The sequence below is a fragment of the Argopecten irradians genome, chromosome 11, assembly GCF_041381155.1.
Source record: "Argopecten irradians isolate NY chromosome 11, Ai_NY, whole genome shotgun sequence".
Taxonomy (NCBI): domain Eukaryota; kingdom Metazoa; phylum Mollusca; class Bivalvia; order Pectinida; family Pectinidae; genus Argopecten; species Argopecten irradians.
This window is the reverse complement of record NC_091144.1, coordinates 38,589,888-38,608,305: the sequence shown is the minus strand read 5'-3', so window position 1 is coordinate 38,608,305 and position 18,418 is coordinate 38,589,888. Positions and strand designations below refer to the sequence as shown.

The 18,418-nt window shown below is 34.6% G+C and overlaps 1 protein-coding gene across 1 annotated transcript in view; it reads left to right on the top strand.

Annotated features, from left to right (window-relative positions):
• LOC138335506 (uncharacterized) overlaps positions 1 to 18,418 on the top strand; it is a 44,037-nt gene that overhangs the window by 14,360 nt on the left and 11,259 nt on the right. The window contains 20 exon segments of the mRNA XM_069284620.1: positions 686 to 797; positions 1,201 to 1,353; positions 1,577 to 1,682; positions 4,087 to 4,187; positions 4,615 to 4,704; positions 5,075 to 5,148; positions 6,060 to 6,153; positions 6,755 to 6,843; positions 7,602 to 7,707; positions 8,295 to 8,471; positions 9,815 to 11,137; positions 11,673 to 11,771; positions 12,629 to 12,772; positions 13,706 to 13,859; positions 14,252 to 14,448; positions 14,949 to 15,134; positions 15,458 to 15,541; positions 16,191 to 16,256; positions 16,587 to 16,667; positions 17,668 to 17,827. Of these exon segments, the coding sequence (XP_069140721.1) occupies positions 686 to 797; positions 1,201 to 1,353; positions 1,577 to 1,682; positions 4,087 to 4,187; positions 4,615 to 4,704; positions 5,075 to 5,148; positions 6,060 to 6,153; positions 6,755 to 6,843; positions 7,602 to 7,707; positions 8,295 to 8,471; positions 9,815 to 11,137; positions 11,673 to 11,771; positions 12,629 to 12,772; positions 13,706 to 13,859; positions 14,252 to 14,448; positions 14,949 to 15,134; positions 15,458 to 15,541; positions 16,191 to 16,256; positions 16,587 to 16,667; positions 17,668 to 17,827 (3,596 nt within the window).

Sequence of the window (18,418 nt, the reverse complement as noted above, 5' to 3'; positions counted from 1 at the left end):
CATGTATAATTGTTAGATTCCTGAAATACGTTACATAAAGGCTCGCTACCTTTGTGAAACAAAAATCAAATGTTTCTTAAAAACAATAATAATATACGCAGTTGTATATTACTTGCCTCAGAGGATGCTATAACACCAGCCAAATGCAGGATTCCCTGTGTAAACTATGTTAACAGTGAAGATTCATGACACTTTTTTGCCGTCTGGCGCAGTGATAATCAATCGACACGCGGTAATTAGGACAACGGCGGGAAACATAAAACAACAGGCGTGATGAAATAAGCATTAAATTTATTTAAATTAAATTGTTAAGAAGGTAATGGTTAGTATAGTCTTAACAGTAAATTAATAACTTTTGTGATTCTATAAAATTATCAATTTCGTTGAATATTCCCATTTTAAAAATTAAAAGCCGTTTCGGAAATGTAATGGGCCTTTAAAGTTTGCTCTGAAATTCTTACCTCATCACCTGTAAAGTGTGATATGTAGTGGAACCTGCTCAATTTGATATGTTCAAACAAATGCTGATTACTTTAAATGAAATAAATCACTTTCAACATGCTTTCTTTGTCTTTTATAATGAGAACTCAATAATGTGAAGTAATTTTTCTTTCCCCAATGACTTCTATATAATACAGTTCAACTGATTGTTTTTGATTAATCACAAGGTATGTTCACTCTCCAGATATGAGTCCCCATACCGACTGGAGGGAGAGTTATCTGCCCCTGGCCCCACAACTCCACTGTCGTCTGCTTCTCTCAGGCTCCTGAAGGAATTTGGTCTGCGATACGGAATAGTAAGTCTGAATTTCAGAACATTGGAGTCTATTTCATTTCAGATAAGTTTTTAGTGAATATTTTGTGATAGCAGAAATATGTTGAATACACAAAAGAGTCATTTTTGTTTATCTTACATTAACTCATTTTATGACAAACTAATAATATAATCCATTATTGTAAACTAACTTATTTTCACAGTGACTAAATTTAACGTTTTCATGCCTAACAACCTTTCTTCAGCGATTTCTTTTCACGGTTTTGAGTCTCTTCAGAGGTGAATGAGATTTTAGACTATGTTTCTTTGCCCGACTATTCACTTTAAAAGTACTAGCCACAAGAAATAGCATAATGGCAGAAATAGACAAACAGTACGAGCAACGAAACAGATAATAACATGTGCATTTTTGTTTCCTATCATAGCGTGAGTTGTACCGTAAGATCGTCTACCTGTTTTACCTGTCGAAGAACTTTGACCCCACCATCTGGTTCATGAAGCATACCTGTGCCGTTCTCACCTGTGTGCTTGACGCTCTTCCCAAGAATAATGCTCATATGGTGCTAGTGAAAAAGGAGGTGAGTCACATAAGCAAAGAACTACATGTACTTACTATCTTCCCTTCGCCGCTACTTTATTTTGCAATTTTCATTCCTTAGAAAAGAAGTGGAAGTGACAGAAATCTTGGCCATATTACCAAGTTAAACTTTCGATTTCTTTCTTGTGTTATGCTAGACTGTTGAACTTTAGATGACCAGGGACTTTGTTATTGAAATTTAATTTTCCATTTCTTGGTTGTAGCATGCCATACTGGTGGAAAGTATTAATGCATTAGAGACCCAGGTTACTAACACACTCACAAAGATGAAAGTCCTGTTTCCTACCAACAGGCCTGCAGACGCTATAGGTAAGACATTGATGATTAATAATTATGATACTGAAGAAAACGTTTATAATGAACACGTTTATAAAGAAAACGTTTATAATGAACACGTTTATAAAGAACACATTTATAATGAACACCTTTAAAAAGAACACGTTTATAATGAACACTTTTATAAAGAACATGTTTATAATTAACATGTTTATAATTAAAACGTTTATAATTAACATGTTTATAATTAACACGTTTATAAAAAACACGTTTATAATTAACACGTTTATAATTAACACGTTTATAATGAACATGTTTATAATTAACATGTTTATAATTAACACGTTTATAAAGAACACGTTTATAATTGACACGTTTATAATTAACACGTTTATAATGAACATGTTTATAATTAACACGTTTATAAAGAACACGTTTATAATTAACACGTTTAAATGAACACGTTTATAATGAACAGGTTTATAATGAACATGTTTATAATGAACATGTTTATAATGAACACATTTAAAAAGAACACGTTTATAATTAACACGTTTATAATTAACATGTTTATAATGAACATGTTTATAATTAACACGTTTATAAAGAACACGTTTATAATGAACACATTTAAAAAGAACACTTTTATAATTAACACGTTTATAATTAACACGTTTATAATGAACATGTTTATAATTAACACGTTTATAAAGAACACGTTTATAATGAACATGTTTAAATGAACACGTTTATAATGAACATGTTTATAATGAACATGTTAATGAACACATTTATAATGAACATGTTTATAATTAACACGTTTATAATGAACATGTTTATAATGAACACATTTAAAAAGAACACGTTTATAATGAACATGTTTATAATGAACATGTTTATAATGAACACGTTTATAATAAACATGTTTATAATGAACACATTTATAATGAACATGTTTATAATGAACACATTTAAAAAGAACACGTTTATAATGAACAAGTTTATAATGAACATGTTTATAATGAACACGTTTATAATGAACATGTTTATAATGAACACATTTATAATGAACATGTTTATAATTAACACATTTAAAAAGAACACGTTTATAATGAACATGTTTATAATGAACACGTTTATAATGAACATGTTTATAATAAACATGTTTATAATGAACACGTTTATAATGAACATGTTTATAATGAACATGTTTATAATAAACATGTTTATAATGAACACATTTATAATGAACACGTTCATAATAAACATGTTTATAATGAAACGTTTATAATGAACACGTTTGCAACAAATTCATGGTTATAACGTAATGATTTTTATTCTCCATCAAACTTAAAGATGCTCTACAAATGTTATTTTTTCAATATCAAAAACAGCAGCAGACGCTTCAATATTTTTCTTCAGTTACAAAAGTTACTTACTTTACACCATTACCACCATTGAAAAGTTGAGATTCTAATTTTACTTCAAGTCAAAAATATTAAAACTATTAATTGCATCCCGGAAAAATTCCGTGACACTATATCTTATATGGAATGAAGTACTGATTGCGCATGTACCAAAGGCAAAATAAATTATTTTATATTATTTGTGTTAATTAGACATATGTATACGTATATATATACACGATTTAACACCAATTATTGTTCAAATGATGAATATCATTTATGCTCTGTCGGCGGTGGAGCATCTTTCAGGTTTCTATAGGATGTCTGTAATAAGTGCTTAACAAACTGAAACTCATAACAAAGTCCCCAGTGGTTCGTTATAACCGTGTTTTACTGTAATGATGATGATAATAATGATGATTATGAGGATATATTTTGTAATTTCGACTGACAGCTCAATCGCAAATTCAAATGTTATGAGAATAATTGTATAAAAAGCACCATATTCGACCTGTTTTCAAGTCTCAATTTCACTTATGTTGACATAGATACAGTCGGAAACTTTGAAAATTTTATGAAATGTTAGTCCAAATATGGTCCTATTCTATCTTTGCACATCACAGAGTTATCTCCCTTGCAGGTATTTATCAATTATGTTGTCATTTTTTATGGGCGCAATTCAAGGCAGTTTCTCTGAAAAGTTTGATGTCACACTTGCAAACACATGACAATCAATATCTACCCGCAAGGGCAGATAACTCTGTAATATGCAAATACAGAATTAAGCCTCCCTTCATTTTAAATATTTTTACCTGCCCTGGGCACTTATTGGGTCGAATACGGTAATTACAAAAGTGAATATTATTAACAGCCCTTAAATGTGAATTTATGAAGTTACGAATTTATTTTTATACATGTATTCACGAATATGTTGAAAATGAAGACGTGAAATAAAGTAAACATGAAATACAATGGCTTAAAGTATACAAATACCATTTAATTAATTATTCTATTGTTTTATTTGTGTACAGACAGTTTGATAGAACTCACAACCTGTGCCCTACAGGCCAAATCCTTCCTCACTAGGCACAAGAGTGAATCCCTACAGAACTACCTCCTAAAACAGGTCCAGGTCAGTTACCATGGTAACAGTTTATAGTTGGGTAGGAAAGTATAGCTACAGAAAATTAAAAAATACTCACAGGGGCACATTTTTATTTCAATTTGATTTTTAACTTTTGATATCTTTGACATGTTACAACAATGCATGTTGATGTCCCGCATCTGAGAATAAATCTTTAAACTCCTAAATTCTGTGATGTTTTTAAAACAAAATTCGTAATTATATTTATATTATTTAAAATATAAAACCATCTTGTGATGTATATATTATATATGTTTTAATGGAAAGGGTGTTTGTTAGTTTGAATGAACTTGTGCCTGATCCTGTTGCTATTTTGGAAAAATATGTTTATACTAAAGAAAAGAAATTCCTATCAATGCAAAATAGTTACTAAACCGGGAAGAATGTATGATAAACTTCATTTGATTTCTTACAGAAAATTTTCCCAACATGTTATAAGGAACACAAGATGGTAATGAGTAGTGACCTTGGTTTGACCTCCCCAGAACAATTGTCACCAATGTTGGTAAGTGTTACAAACTTCATCCTGCATGGAGTTTTTGTGACAAGCGATTTCATTGGCTGATACTGAAAAAAAACTTTACAGGAATATCCAATTTAATTGTCTAATATAGAAAGCACCACATCACAATCTTTATTGTGAAAAACATTTCTCATCTAATATTGTAACAGAAAATGATTTAAATTTCTGTGTAGCAGTTTCAGTGGCTTACAGAAATATTCTTTTAAAAAGCAGATTCATTGGCTTCAGCAGAAATTACTGTAAATTTTCTTGTATTTGCATTGGTTAATGCAGAGATTTATAAATCTTATTGTAACAAGGATTTTCATTGGCTAACATAATAAATTTGATCTATACATTGTCTAACTTCCAGCTCAACAGGATGATTGGACAGATCAGAGATGAAGTAAAAGAATATAAGTTACATTACCAGAGCACCTTTGAAAAGTAGGTATTTACATGTAGTGTTTTTTCACATCTTATGAACAGCTGTGTTCTATCCTGTAATTTTCATTTAATCCTTACATCGAAGAAAAAATAATTGTTGAAATAGACAATATGAATGATTGTAAGGTAAGGTAGATGAATGCGATGATTGAATGAACAACATAAGATGTGATGATCATAATGATAGTGAGTGCAGAATGATGGATATGAGTCATGATTTGATGAATGATTAGAGCGCAGTCATGAGGATGAAGATAGTTAAGTGTATGTAACCCTGGTCAATACTAGCCGCAATATATCGCTGGGCTAGAGAGAACTTCTCTTTAGCTCGATCGGTTGAGCGTCAGACTAGTAATTCAGAGGTCCCGAGTTTGATCCCTGGCAGAGGCAGTTAATAAATTTATTGTAAATCCTGCACCCTGTTACATTGGCGCCCACGTATGGACTTGGGAATGATACTTCACGATACCTGCAAAGGAATCGTTGTGACCCCTGGACACTCGAGGACGAGTTTATTCCTGGAGGGGGAGTATGTAATCCTCCGGGTACTCTGGCTTTCCTCCACCAACAAACCTGGCACGTCCTTAAATGACCCTGGCTGTTAATAGGACGTTAAACTAATCAAACCAAACCAAATACTTGGCAGCTACCCTAATGACCATATTAGCCTAATTAACTTCGGACCCAGATGTGATTGCTGGGGATAAAATGGTACTCAATATGGGATTGGTTTACTTGGTTTGATCCAAGACTAATATTCAGTAAAGAAAGTGTAAAGTCAATTTGTAACCTAAATATAAGTCACCTTATTCCTCAGGAAAATGATGATTTTGGTGTCTAACAACTCAGCCAAATATCCAATGTTCTAAGCTACTGCAATTGAAAATTAATTATCTGCATCTGTTTTTCAGGCATTTTTCAATAGCACGAGAGGCCGCCCAGGCCCTGTATAAGTTACTGATGGAGGACGTCACATGGCTCTGTCAACTACGACACAAACAGATGGTAGGTATCATACGACCTGGTGTTGAGCGTAAATAATGATAATTTTGTCTTCTACTCTACGACGTCATAAATCCACTAAATCCAAGCCTATTTTTACTCTGTACGTGCATATAACAGAGTTGTCTGCCCTTGCGGGTAGGTATTGATTGTGTGATGTCATGTGTTTGCGAGCGTAATGTCATACTTTTCAGAGAAAATTTTGTGAATTCGACCACAAAATGATGACGTCACAATGAATACCTAACCACAAGGGAGGTAACTCTAAAATATGCAAAGACAGAATAATATCTTCGAAATTTTCAATCATGCAGGTGAAAAAGACAGTTATGAAACACAGTATCAGTATGTTACCTTGTAAAATAGGTATTGCCAAAATGGTTGTTAGACATGAAAATGCGTAATTAAGTCGTTGTTAACATGGAAATAAGTCACAGTGAAATGCTCGTTGGGCTGGAAAATACGAAATTAAGTTGCCGTAAACGCGAAAACAACTTGTCGCGGAAAGAAGTTGATTTACAGTATTTTAGCCAGATAACCACAAAAATAAAATCACCCCTAGAATTACTAAGTGAGCAGTACATTGATGTTTTCTCTGTTGTAGATGGTGATGGAGATTGACAAACTGATGCTGGGACTGGGGTACAGGTTGAACCAGCTAGATCAGGACTGGTCCAGTCACATCACACCTGAGTAAGAACTTGAACATGAACACTTTGTTGTTATCATGAACCATATACTGAACTGATTCCAGTCGAATAGGTTGTAAACTACTGTAATATGTGGTTGGTAGTACGATAAATGGTTACTCTGTCTCCGTGTTGAAACAAATGCTATTTATTGTAAAATGCCAAATAACCATGTAAGCTTACCATGTTTGACCCACTAAGCACCTCGTCCCTACCAGCATCATTCCCCCATTTTGAACCCTCAATTTCACTTACGTTGACTTCAATACAGACAGAAACTATGAAAACTATGAAGATTACTCTATTTATTTTCTTTTGTTAATTGGTTAATGCCTTATTATTTTTCATTTTTTAACCACCCTGGGCGCTTATTGGGTCGAATATGGTACATGGATGATAATTTTTGAACCAGCTTTTGTACGAATTGACATTTGACAGAATATTTGTCAGTAAAACACCAGTAACTTAGATGTACATATCATGAATTAATTCTCTCCTGTAATCTTACTGATTGTTGAAATCAACCTACGCCATCTTTGTATGTTACAGAATTACCTCCCTTTTTGGTAGGTATCTATTGTGACGTTATTATTTTATGAGCAAATTTAGCGTTGTTTTCTCTGAAAAGTATCACGTTACACTCACAAACACATGACGTCACAATCACTACCTAGCCTCAAGGGCAGATAACTCTGTAATATGCAGGTATGGAATAGCAACTGATGATTGATTTTATCGTATGTTCCGTTTCCATGGTAATAGGATGCAGACGTGGAGGGAGATGTTTGTGAAGGAGGAACTTCATTGGACAGTGGTTCTCAAGGTCACTCTGCAACGCCTGGTGGTACGATCTATCTCGTTAGACCAGGTAATATTTCACCTACTGAAGATAGTAGAGAAATTAAGGGGGTGTCATCAGTCTGTCAGGATGTATTACATCCTTGATACTCCAGGGGTTACTATCACTATCATTATATCCACCCCTGGACGTTGTCATAACAAAACTGATTGCTCTGTATGCGACAAAGGATGAGCAAGTTGTTTTGTCCCTTGATGTAACAGGTATATCAAAGGAATAAAAAAAAAGGTATATTCTGGTTGAATGTGTAGTTTTGAAGTTGGATGTCGCTCTATGTAAACTTCAAAGGAAGTCTTTGTAGGCCTGTGATTGAAAGGTGTTTTCTCTTGAGCTGTCTTCAGTTTTGCTATGACTTAGTCCAGGGTTGGATATTACGACGAGGATGGATGCAACACCTGGTAATTATACCCCCCATAACAAAGTTCACAGTATATATATGCATCGGTGTGTTCGTCCTTCCCTCCACTATCAATGGAGTTATTACTTAATTATTAGGTATTAGTCGTTCACTCTGACGACATTTCTAGCTATTGATAATTTTCTATAATCCTCATTTATAAAGAGATACCTACATTTTGTATTTTTTTTCTTGACAGTTCCATATGGAGCAGTTTGAAGACGTACAGGACAATTACAGCAGTTCCCTGAGTTCATATCCGTCATTTGACAACAGACGACGAACGATCTCCACCAAATCCATTACACCATCAATCAACAGTGCTTTCAGTGGGTTGGTGTCATCGGTTCACTCTACACCGGTTCACAACAAACATGTAAGTCATCAGTTCATTCAACACCTGTTTATGATAAACATGTGTCATTTGTCCACTCTGCTAAATCTGGGCAATTTACCCGAGTTCATAGGAACTAGCTTTTCTCTGGAAATATCAAATAATTTAAAGATGCTCCACCGCTGACAATGGGTATTTTTTCACAATCAAAAACAGGAGCACATGATTAAGTATTTTTCTTCTGTTACAAAAGTTACTTACTTTACACCATTACCACCATTGAAAAGTTAGAGCTTTTAATTTGACTTCAAGTTAGAAATATGAAAAATAATTAATCGCATCCCGAAAAAATTCCATGGCACTATATATCCTATATGGAATGAAGTACTGATTGTGCATGCACCAAAGGCGAAATAAATCATTTTATATTATTTTTTGTGTTAATTAGACATATACATGTATATACACAATTTAACACCAGTTATTGTTCAAATGATGAATATCATTTATGATCTGTCGGCGGTGGAGCATCTTTAATTGGTAACTTCCATGATGGTTGAGATTATGAATTGTCTCAATGAAGTACCTGACATACATATATAGACGCATGTTGTCATAATTACAGTTAGATATACAAATTTTAACAATCACTCTCTTTTATCATGTACTGTACACTGTAACCATGTATGTATGTTTGTTTGCCATTGGGCCATAAGGTCCCCGGAATAAAGAAACTTTACAATCCTCCCAATCTGTACAGATTTCAATGACTATGTCAATGGTAGCTATCTGGTATTGTATTTGTAAGGTATTTCAGTTTGGAAAATACCATTGAAACATCCATTTAAGTGACACAGGCCCTTTGGACCTGTTTTGATACTGTGAACCAGCTTGCTTTCCATAGCTACACAATTTTGTGATTTCCATTTCAATGTACTTCCAAATACTAGTCCTCTAGAGGGAGAATAATATAAACTTTAAACAGTATAAATATCTCCTTCAAAAATTTTCGACCTCTTGGCCATCTTCAGGTACATTTCAATGTATTTTTGTAATGATTAATTTTCAGGTACATTTCAATGTATTTTTGTAATGATTAAGTTTCAGGAACATTTCAATGTATTTTTGTAATGATTAAGTTTTAGTTACATTTCAGTGTATTTTAGTAATGATTAAGTTTCAGGTACATTTCAATGTATTTTTGTAATGATTAATTTTCGCGGACTTAAAATCAAATTCTCATTGATAAATTTTCGTGAATTTTGCTTGATTGCGAAATTCCTGAAAATCAGTCACACATGAATGAAAGTTGGCTTACAGTAATATTTTCTTTGATATCTCTAATCAACTGTATATTTAATCAGTGTGTATTGTTGTTTTTTTAGACCTCGCTATCCTCTGGGGAAACGCACTATCCCACCATCCATGAGACTCCGATGGCGTCTCAGCAATCAGCTCACGGACCGGAGCAGGAACGAAGCAGAACTGAGGCAATCAATATTCGAAAGTTTACGGAGATGAGAGACAGCTCACACTCAAATTATGGGCTGCACAAGACTGATGTGGACACCAAATCTCTGGACGACTTTGTCGAGGAATGTGGCAATATGGTTACATTTAGTTACATCAGACAAAGTAGTTCACTCCCCGATATCCTCAGCAAGAGCTACGATCACAGTCTTAGTGTGTCACGTAGGTACATCAGCCAACATCTCAATGATAAAGACCAATCAGAAACTGGGAAAGTGTCACATGACCAAGAAATACACCAATCAGAAGGAAGGAAAGTGTCACATGGCCAAAACATGAACCAATCAGATGTTGAAAGAAATCCACATAACCAAAATAAAGACCAATCAGATGTTGAGACCATGAAACTTGACCAAAGTAATAATCAATCAGAAATCGGATCAGTGTCATGTGACCAAAGTATAGACCAATCAGTTATCAAAACAGAGCCATGTGACAAAGATAAAAATCAATCACCAATCCACAGTCTTTCTTCAGATAGCTTGAAGAGCCAATCAGAAAATCAGAAAATGTTACATGACATTGTTATCAGTGCAGATGTCCATCAGGAATTAGACAAAGAAAAAAAGTGTTACCATGACGACGATGAAGACTCTATTGGTGGAGAGTTCCAAAATGATAGTGACAATACATTAACAGACTCTGATGAAGGAAACTTGACCGACCACACGGAATCCGCAGATGAAGATTTTGCTTTCCCACCAATAGAAATTGTGTCCCTTGTAAGCGAGAAGTTAGACTCACAAGCTAATGTATCTCCTGTGCAATCCATGCAAAAGAAAGATGATTCCATTGCGGCAAGCTACAAAGAGATGAACAGCGCTGTGGGACAGTCCCGCGTTGTTCTTGATAGACACATATCCCAGGAAAGTGAAGGACAGGATTCTTTTACTCCTGTAAATTCGTTAAATTCTCCGATTTCTCCCTCGTCGCCACTGCCGAAAGTCATTTCCACGTTACCCTTATCAAGCTCAGTGATAGATCTCATTGTGATGCTACAGCGTTTGATTGGGTTTAGTTTTACGATCAATCAGACATTCTGTCAGTCTGTCTATAGAGGACAGGCTTTCATCAGTGAGGATTCTATTCATTCTTCATCCGACCTGGAGTCAGAAAATTTCCTAGTCAGTACAAAGATGGGCGAGGCCCGTCAGAAATTATATGACAATATTTTTGAGGTTAGTAAAATTATTATTTTTCCATAGAATATTTGTGCAAATAACATTGATAGAGAAGGTTTTAAATTTTTTATAATTAATTTTTATTCTTTGTTTTCATACTTGATTGATTTGGAAAGATAATTCTTTTGAAAATTAATGGAAGAGTACATGTAAACAAATATATTTTTGTTTATGAAGTAGTGTGCAAAATTAATTATAAGCATTGATGTCACTTTTTTTATATTTCATCGGATTATGAAATAAATTTTTTTTGCAAACATTTGTGAGAATCCGCTACACAGACTCACACAGTTTGCAAACAAATTTTTCTTTTATACCCCTATGAAATTAAAAATAGTGACATTTATTCTTAAATGAGGATTAAAAATTGTCTATTCTTAGGGGCTTTCGATTGTTGAGGTACCACTCCGTGTATATGGTAGCCTTTTGATGTATATTTTAGGGGTACCAGTAACTTGTATTACATTCTACTATACCAAGCGTTTCTTTGTTGACACAGTGTGCTTATGTACCATGATCTTTTCTCTGATAGGGTTTGTGTAATACTCTGTGTGCATTTGCTGATAACATGTTATGTATGGACCTCTGTGGAACTACTCTGACGGTGGCTAAGAGGCTGGTTGGACCACAGGTAGGTGGTATTAACATTCATACACAAGCCTCAAAGAAAATTGATAAAGGTATACTGTATATTTGAACTTTTGGATCGATCTTTCAGATAATTATGCAAAGATACAATGATCCTCAGGAAGACAATCCCTTTAGCAATTATTATACAAGGTTTTACTTCAACCTGAGCCCAGTCTAATTTCATTCCTTAAATTTAAAGATGCTCCACCACCGACGAATGGTATTTTTTTACTGTCAAAAAAACAGGAGCAGATGAACAAGTGTTTCTCTTCAGTTACAAAAGTTACTTACTTTACACCATTACCCCCATTGAAAGCTTCTTATTTTAATTCAAGGTAAAATATATAAAAAAATAATTAATCGCATCCCAAAAAAAATCCATTGCACTATGCCCTATATGGAATTAAGTATGTACTGATTGTGCATGCACCAAAAGCAAAATAAATTATTTATATGTATTTTTGTATCAGTTTGACACATATAAACACGATTATACATCAGTATTTGTTCAAATGATTAGTATCGTTTATGCTCTGTCGGCGGTGGAGCATCTTAAGAAATTCTCCAACTGAAAATTCTCCATCGGAAAGCATTACATATTTTAAGGAAGGCTTCTTACCTAAAGATTTTCCCGAAACTTCTGTGATACTTTCCTATGGGAAATTTTATGTTAAAGCATTTCTTGGACCCTGCTCCAGCTAATATGTTTTTATAAGGTTTAGCGTTTAGCACGATGAGACACTTTAATTTTGAATCATTACGTCATGTCTTCCTCAATATTTTTTATCAGAAGTTTCTCAACTCTCGTAATCTAATATTTTTGGATGAACTTTAACCTTGACCTATCCTTTTCAACAGTTGGTGTCCTACCTACAGACCCAGCAGACGGGCGGCCTCATTTGGGGCTGTCGCCATGACAACACCCGAGTCAAAGATTGCTTCCTGTATGTCAACAAGAAGGCCAACCTGCTGTGTGATAGATACGAACCCATCACAAAAGATGTGGGTAACACTTCAATTTTCAATTTCAACAAATTTGATTTCAAAAGAATATGACAAAATGATCCAACAATAGGCATAGCCTATTTAAGTTTTCTTCCTTCACTTCCATTGTTCTTAATCATTGCAACAAGTACCTATTAAGATGTTCCCAATGTAGAACTTCAATATTTCTGAAGTCAGTCTTATTGTATTATAGCCTTACTGTTATTTTTACTGGTTAAACATAATTAAAGTTCGAAAAATTTAATGATTTTAATGAATTCAAATTATATGATGAAGCTATAGTCTTAAAAGGATAGTTTGATAATAAAATCTTGAAGGATTGAAATCCTTTACCTATAATTCATTGTTTGTCAGACATAACTAATTTTTGTGAGCAAAGTAAGATTTTGAAAAAATCCATGAAAATTTTATCCCTTCCCAAAGCAATCTTAAAGGAATATAATATCATTTGTAAAATGAGGAAATCTTTTGAGTGTCATTATATCCTTCATAGGCCTCTTGTTTAGTGTATAAAAAAAAATCTTATCATACATGTTGAGAGGATAAAAACAAAATTTTAAAAGATATGTGTTTGTTTTGCCAGTCATAATTTCATTTGTAATTTCCTATTTGCAAATTTTTTGGTATTTGGAATACTTGTAATGTTAATGTATATAAACCTGTTAAATTATTTACAGCTATAAATTAATATATATGTAACTGCAAGACTGGAGAGAACTTATATTAGTGTAACAGGAGCGGAGAAAATGTAGCAGCCAAATGGAATTCAAACCCAGTACTTCCGGACACTAACCCAATGCTCTACCAATCGACTGAGCTGCCTGGTCACTGATGATCGATCTAGTCTAATTCTGCTACGCTAGAAATCCAAAAGTTCTTGTTCAATCTTAGAAAAGTCAGTGACATAGAATAAATATGATAATTTTCCAGATGTGTACACGAATTAACAACATGGCCGCTGTGGCAGATTACCTAGAGAGTTACAACGTCAAACTCGGTAAAACATTTGACGTCAACTTTGACTGGCAGCTAAAACGCAAGAGTCAGACACCTACAAGTGATATGAACAGTTGTGATAGAGCAGGTAACGAAAATTTAAAATTGATATTTCAGCTCTGTGAAAATGGTCAGATTATGATTTTACACATTTGTCTGTCTCTAGAATTAATGTATTTGCATATATGTGTATATGGAATTATCAAAATAAAAAGAATACATATATGCTACCATTGTGGAATCCTTGCTATAAACAATTGCAAGAAAATTAAATTTTAATCAATCAATCTGGATATAATTTAGAGAACATGTGTAAAAATAAACTTAGATAATTTTTATTATTTCAAATCTTGTACCATAATTTTTTTTTTATTTAGTCATTCAAAAATTATTAATTCTAATGGTACATGACTTGAGAAAATAAAAAATTTAATCATTCAGTGAAATTTACTTCAAAGAATATATTTTGTTTGTCTGCAGAGTTTGAAGTTTTAGGGGGATTCTCTTACAATCCTGAAGTTGACCGCCAATTCGTCATGGAAACAGCATCCCAAAAAACGTCAACAACCACTTCGTCACGATCGTATCATTCTGTTATTGTGCAGAGTGCCACGCGGCAGTGCCACGATCACCTATTGGCCGTTCTTCGTGCCCTCAGTAGAATCATGGCCTATAGGGTAGGTTGTGCTTTGTTTAACACCATTTAGGTGACTTGTGATATATATCATTCAAATATACAAATGCACCATCTGGTTTGTGAGTTCAAATCAAATGTCGAGCGGTTGCCAGGTACTGACTTCTGGTTGGTGATTTTTCTCTCGGTACTCTGGCTTTCCACCAACAAATCTGGCACATCTTTAAAAGACTCTTTAGAGAAACTATTAAAACCAGAGGTTGTCAATAAGTCATGCTTTCCTATATACAGTGAAACCTGTGTTAGTGACTACCTCTTTATCAAAACCACCTGCTTAATAAGACCACTTTTCTAGGATTGACCAATTTCAACACAATTTAACCTGTGTCTAAAGACCACCTGGCTATAAAAACATTTTTCACTTTTTTCTGTCTCTGGGGTGGTCTTTACAGACAGGTTTGACTGTACATGTTCTAAGAAATCAAGATTGTTTTACACAAAAAAAAACCCAAAAAACTTTCATCTCATTTTTCCCCCCAACAGATAAACCTGTTCGTCTGTGATGCCCTCCATGTGTTACTCGGCCTGAAGCGATCAGATGACCCCATACAGGTGTGTCTTCTACCCCTCACACAGTTCCTCCAGAATTACTTCGACTCACTACAGGCATGGCTCTACCCAGACTGCTTCAGAAGAGTCATTGAGTGCATCTGGATTTTTATTGTACAGGTATGAAGAGTTCTGTGTAAAATCTTTAAACAACTTCTTGTGGCTAACTAAATGGCCTAGAGACCTGATAGTGGACTTGTAGCATGCTCTGAAGTCAACCAAGCTTGTTCAAATAAATGACCTTGACCACATTCAAGGTCACACATGTTAAATAGGCTACAATTTTTTACAAACAGCAAAGATGTACTAGATTTTTAGTGCTTGAGGTAAACATGAAATTCATTGAGAGAAAAGAAAAAGGACATAAAGCAGCAACTGCCCCATGTGGGTCTCCAGGATATGGAGTTCCAATATATAGAATTTTTGACCTTTTCTAATTTTAGGATTTTGAAGAAGAGTTGGGAAGAGTCATGATAGGCGAAGGTCAAGGTGAAACAACAGCTCGGACTCTCATCCAAGCCATTTCAGTGAGTACATGTGTTTAGTTGGAATTTTACTGATGACAATGGTACTGTATCATTTTAAGCTTGGCTTTCAGAACATTTAAAGCTTCACCTGCTAAAGAGCAACCATTTTATGTAAGGGAGATAACTCTATTTCTGAGAAGTTAATGCTCCACCTGTTAAAGAGCAACCATTTTATGTAAGGGAGATAACTCTCTATTTCTGAAAAGTTAATGCTCCACCTGTTAAAGAGCAACCATTTTATGTAAGGGAGATAACTCTCTATTTCTGAGAAGTTAAGGCTCCACCTGCTAAAGAGCAACCATTTTATGTAAGGGAGATAACTCTATTTTTGAAAAGTTAATGCTAAGCAACCAATTTGTGTATGGGGAGATTTAGCTTGCTCAAATAATTTTCTATATTTTTAGCAGTCATGCATGGGAGATAACTCTAAGTTAAATCTGTAACTATCAATCTCCTACTTGTCTGTGGCTACAGTTTTTCTCTTTACTGTGCTAAATAGAATTCAATTCAGTTTGTTCTGAAAAGTGAAATGTCATATTCTAGTTGCAAGCAAAAAAACTATGAACTACACTGGATGAGCTGATAAGGGAACAGTCCAAATGTATTACTGAATAAATAACTAAATAAACTTTTTGTTTTCCTTTGCCAGCACCTGCTGACGTTCATCAACCGCCAAGACAAAGATATCAGGAAAGATCTGTTACTGTCTCAGGCTGTAAGTTATTAAAAATATATGGAGGTATACACTTATAAAAAAATTGTAATCTATATTATGCCACTTCATGAAATTGCATTACTCATATCTGTCCCATCCATTTCCTATCATCTGCTTCTCACTTTTCGATGTGATGCCATTTATGTCATTTATATACACATACATTTCTAGAATTTCATAAAGTATTTTGATCTTATTTTAAGATGTTGGGAAGAGAAATCTAGTTAAAAGCACTTGAAATAGCTTAAAACTTTTAGATACCTAGTCATTGACCTTGACCTTGCTCTGTGTAGATATTAACCTTGACATTTGACCCTTGGCCTTTTTTAGGAGGATGTCATGTTCAGGTTACAGTTGTTTACAGAATCAACATCTCAGCTGATGAAGCTACACAGGGCTCTGAAGGAACATGTGAGTAACTTAATATTTGAATGAATCTACACAGGGCTCTGAAGGAACATGTACATAACTTAATATCTTGACGAAGCTAAAAAATAATGAAAGTTTTAGAATAACAACAAAACATATGTTGATGAGGTTAGAACACTAAACAAATGCAAGATGTCCTGAATCATCTATCTTAATAATGAATATTCATTTCACTGTTTGCCATTTTGCGTTACTTAGTAGTCAAATAACGTGTGGTATATGGGACAATGGCAGGTCACATAAGACGGCATGAGTTATGAAAACATTTTATTTCTTTTAATTGGATTGTTCAGAAGGTGATGATAACTTAAGTAATGGTAATGATAAGCTGAATGGTAAAACTAATGGTAAAACTTTTGCAACTCTGCAGAATTATCAATCTTGTTTTACATTTACATTTTGAAAATTAAAAGCAGTTTCGGAAAGGTTGTGAGCCTAGAATATACAAAGTTCTCATAGATGGTCATTTGTATGCTCAACATTATAAGTATACCATATTAAATGTAGTTAGTTTTCCTTTGCGGGGAGGCATTGAAATCTCAACATCTGTCACCTTCACTCTATATAGGGTACTGTTCTTACAGTTTAGGCTAAGGCATTTTAAATGTTTTTTATTTCCAAATTCTTCTCTTTTACTGTAAGGCCTAGAGACCTGCTATTTAGGGAGTGGGGAGATAGGGTCTGATGGAAAATAATGGTCTCTCTGCACCAAACTAGTTAACATTTTTTTTCACCTTCTTCTCTGTTACTGAAGGCCTAGAGACCTGCTATTTAATGAGTGGGGAGATAGGGTTAGAAGGAAAAGAATGGTCTCCCAGCACCAAACAAATGAATATTTTTTTACTTCCAACTTCTCTTTTACTGTACAGCCCAGAGATCTGCTATTGAGAGAGGGGTGGAGGGTGTGGGGATAGGGTCGGAAGGAAAATAATAGTCGCCAAGTACCAATTGGTACTGTAATTTGACCACTACTGTTTTGTAGTATGTGTGGACAGACACTTCCAGTACCTGTACGATGGACGGAGCGTTACAGGCAACCCTTCACAAGATGAGGCGAGAACTACAAATGTACAGCAAGTGTTTTAGTGGAAGACAGCTGACAGACTGGATCATGGCTAACCCTAGTCCTTTTTGTAACATGTGTAAGTGGCTTAGTGGTTAAGGTGTCTGTAATATGTGTAAGTGAGTTAGTGGTTAAGGTGTCTGTAACATGTGTACGTGGGTTAGTGGTTAAGGTGTCTGTAACACATGTACGTGGGTTAGTGGTTAAGGTGTCTGTAACACGTGTACGTGGGTTAGTGGTTCAGGTGTCTGTAACACATGTACGTGGGTTAGTGGTTAAGGTGTCTGTAACACGTGTAAGTGGCTTAGTGGTTAAGGTGTCTGTAAGACATGTACGTGGGTTAGTGGTTAAGGTGTCTGTAACATGTGTACGTGGGTTTGTGGTTAAGGTGTCTGTAACACGTGTACGTGGGTTAGTGGTTAAGGTGTCTGTAACATGTGTACGTGGGTTAGTGGTTAAGGTGTCTGTAATATGTGTAAGTGGCTTAGTGGTTAAGGTGTCTGAAATATGTGTAAGTGGCTTAGTGGTTAAGGTGTCTGTAATATGTGTAAGTGGCTTAGTGGTTAAGGTGTCTGAAATATGTGTAAGTGGCTTAGTGGTTAAGGTGTCTGTAATATGTGTACGTGGGTTAGTGGTTTCGGTGTATGAAATATGTGTACGTGGTTTAGTG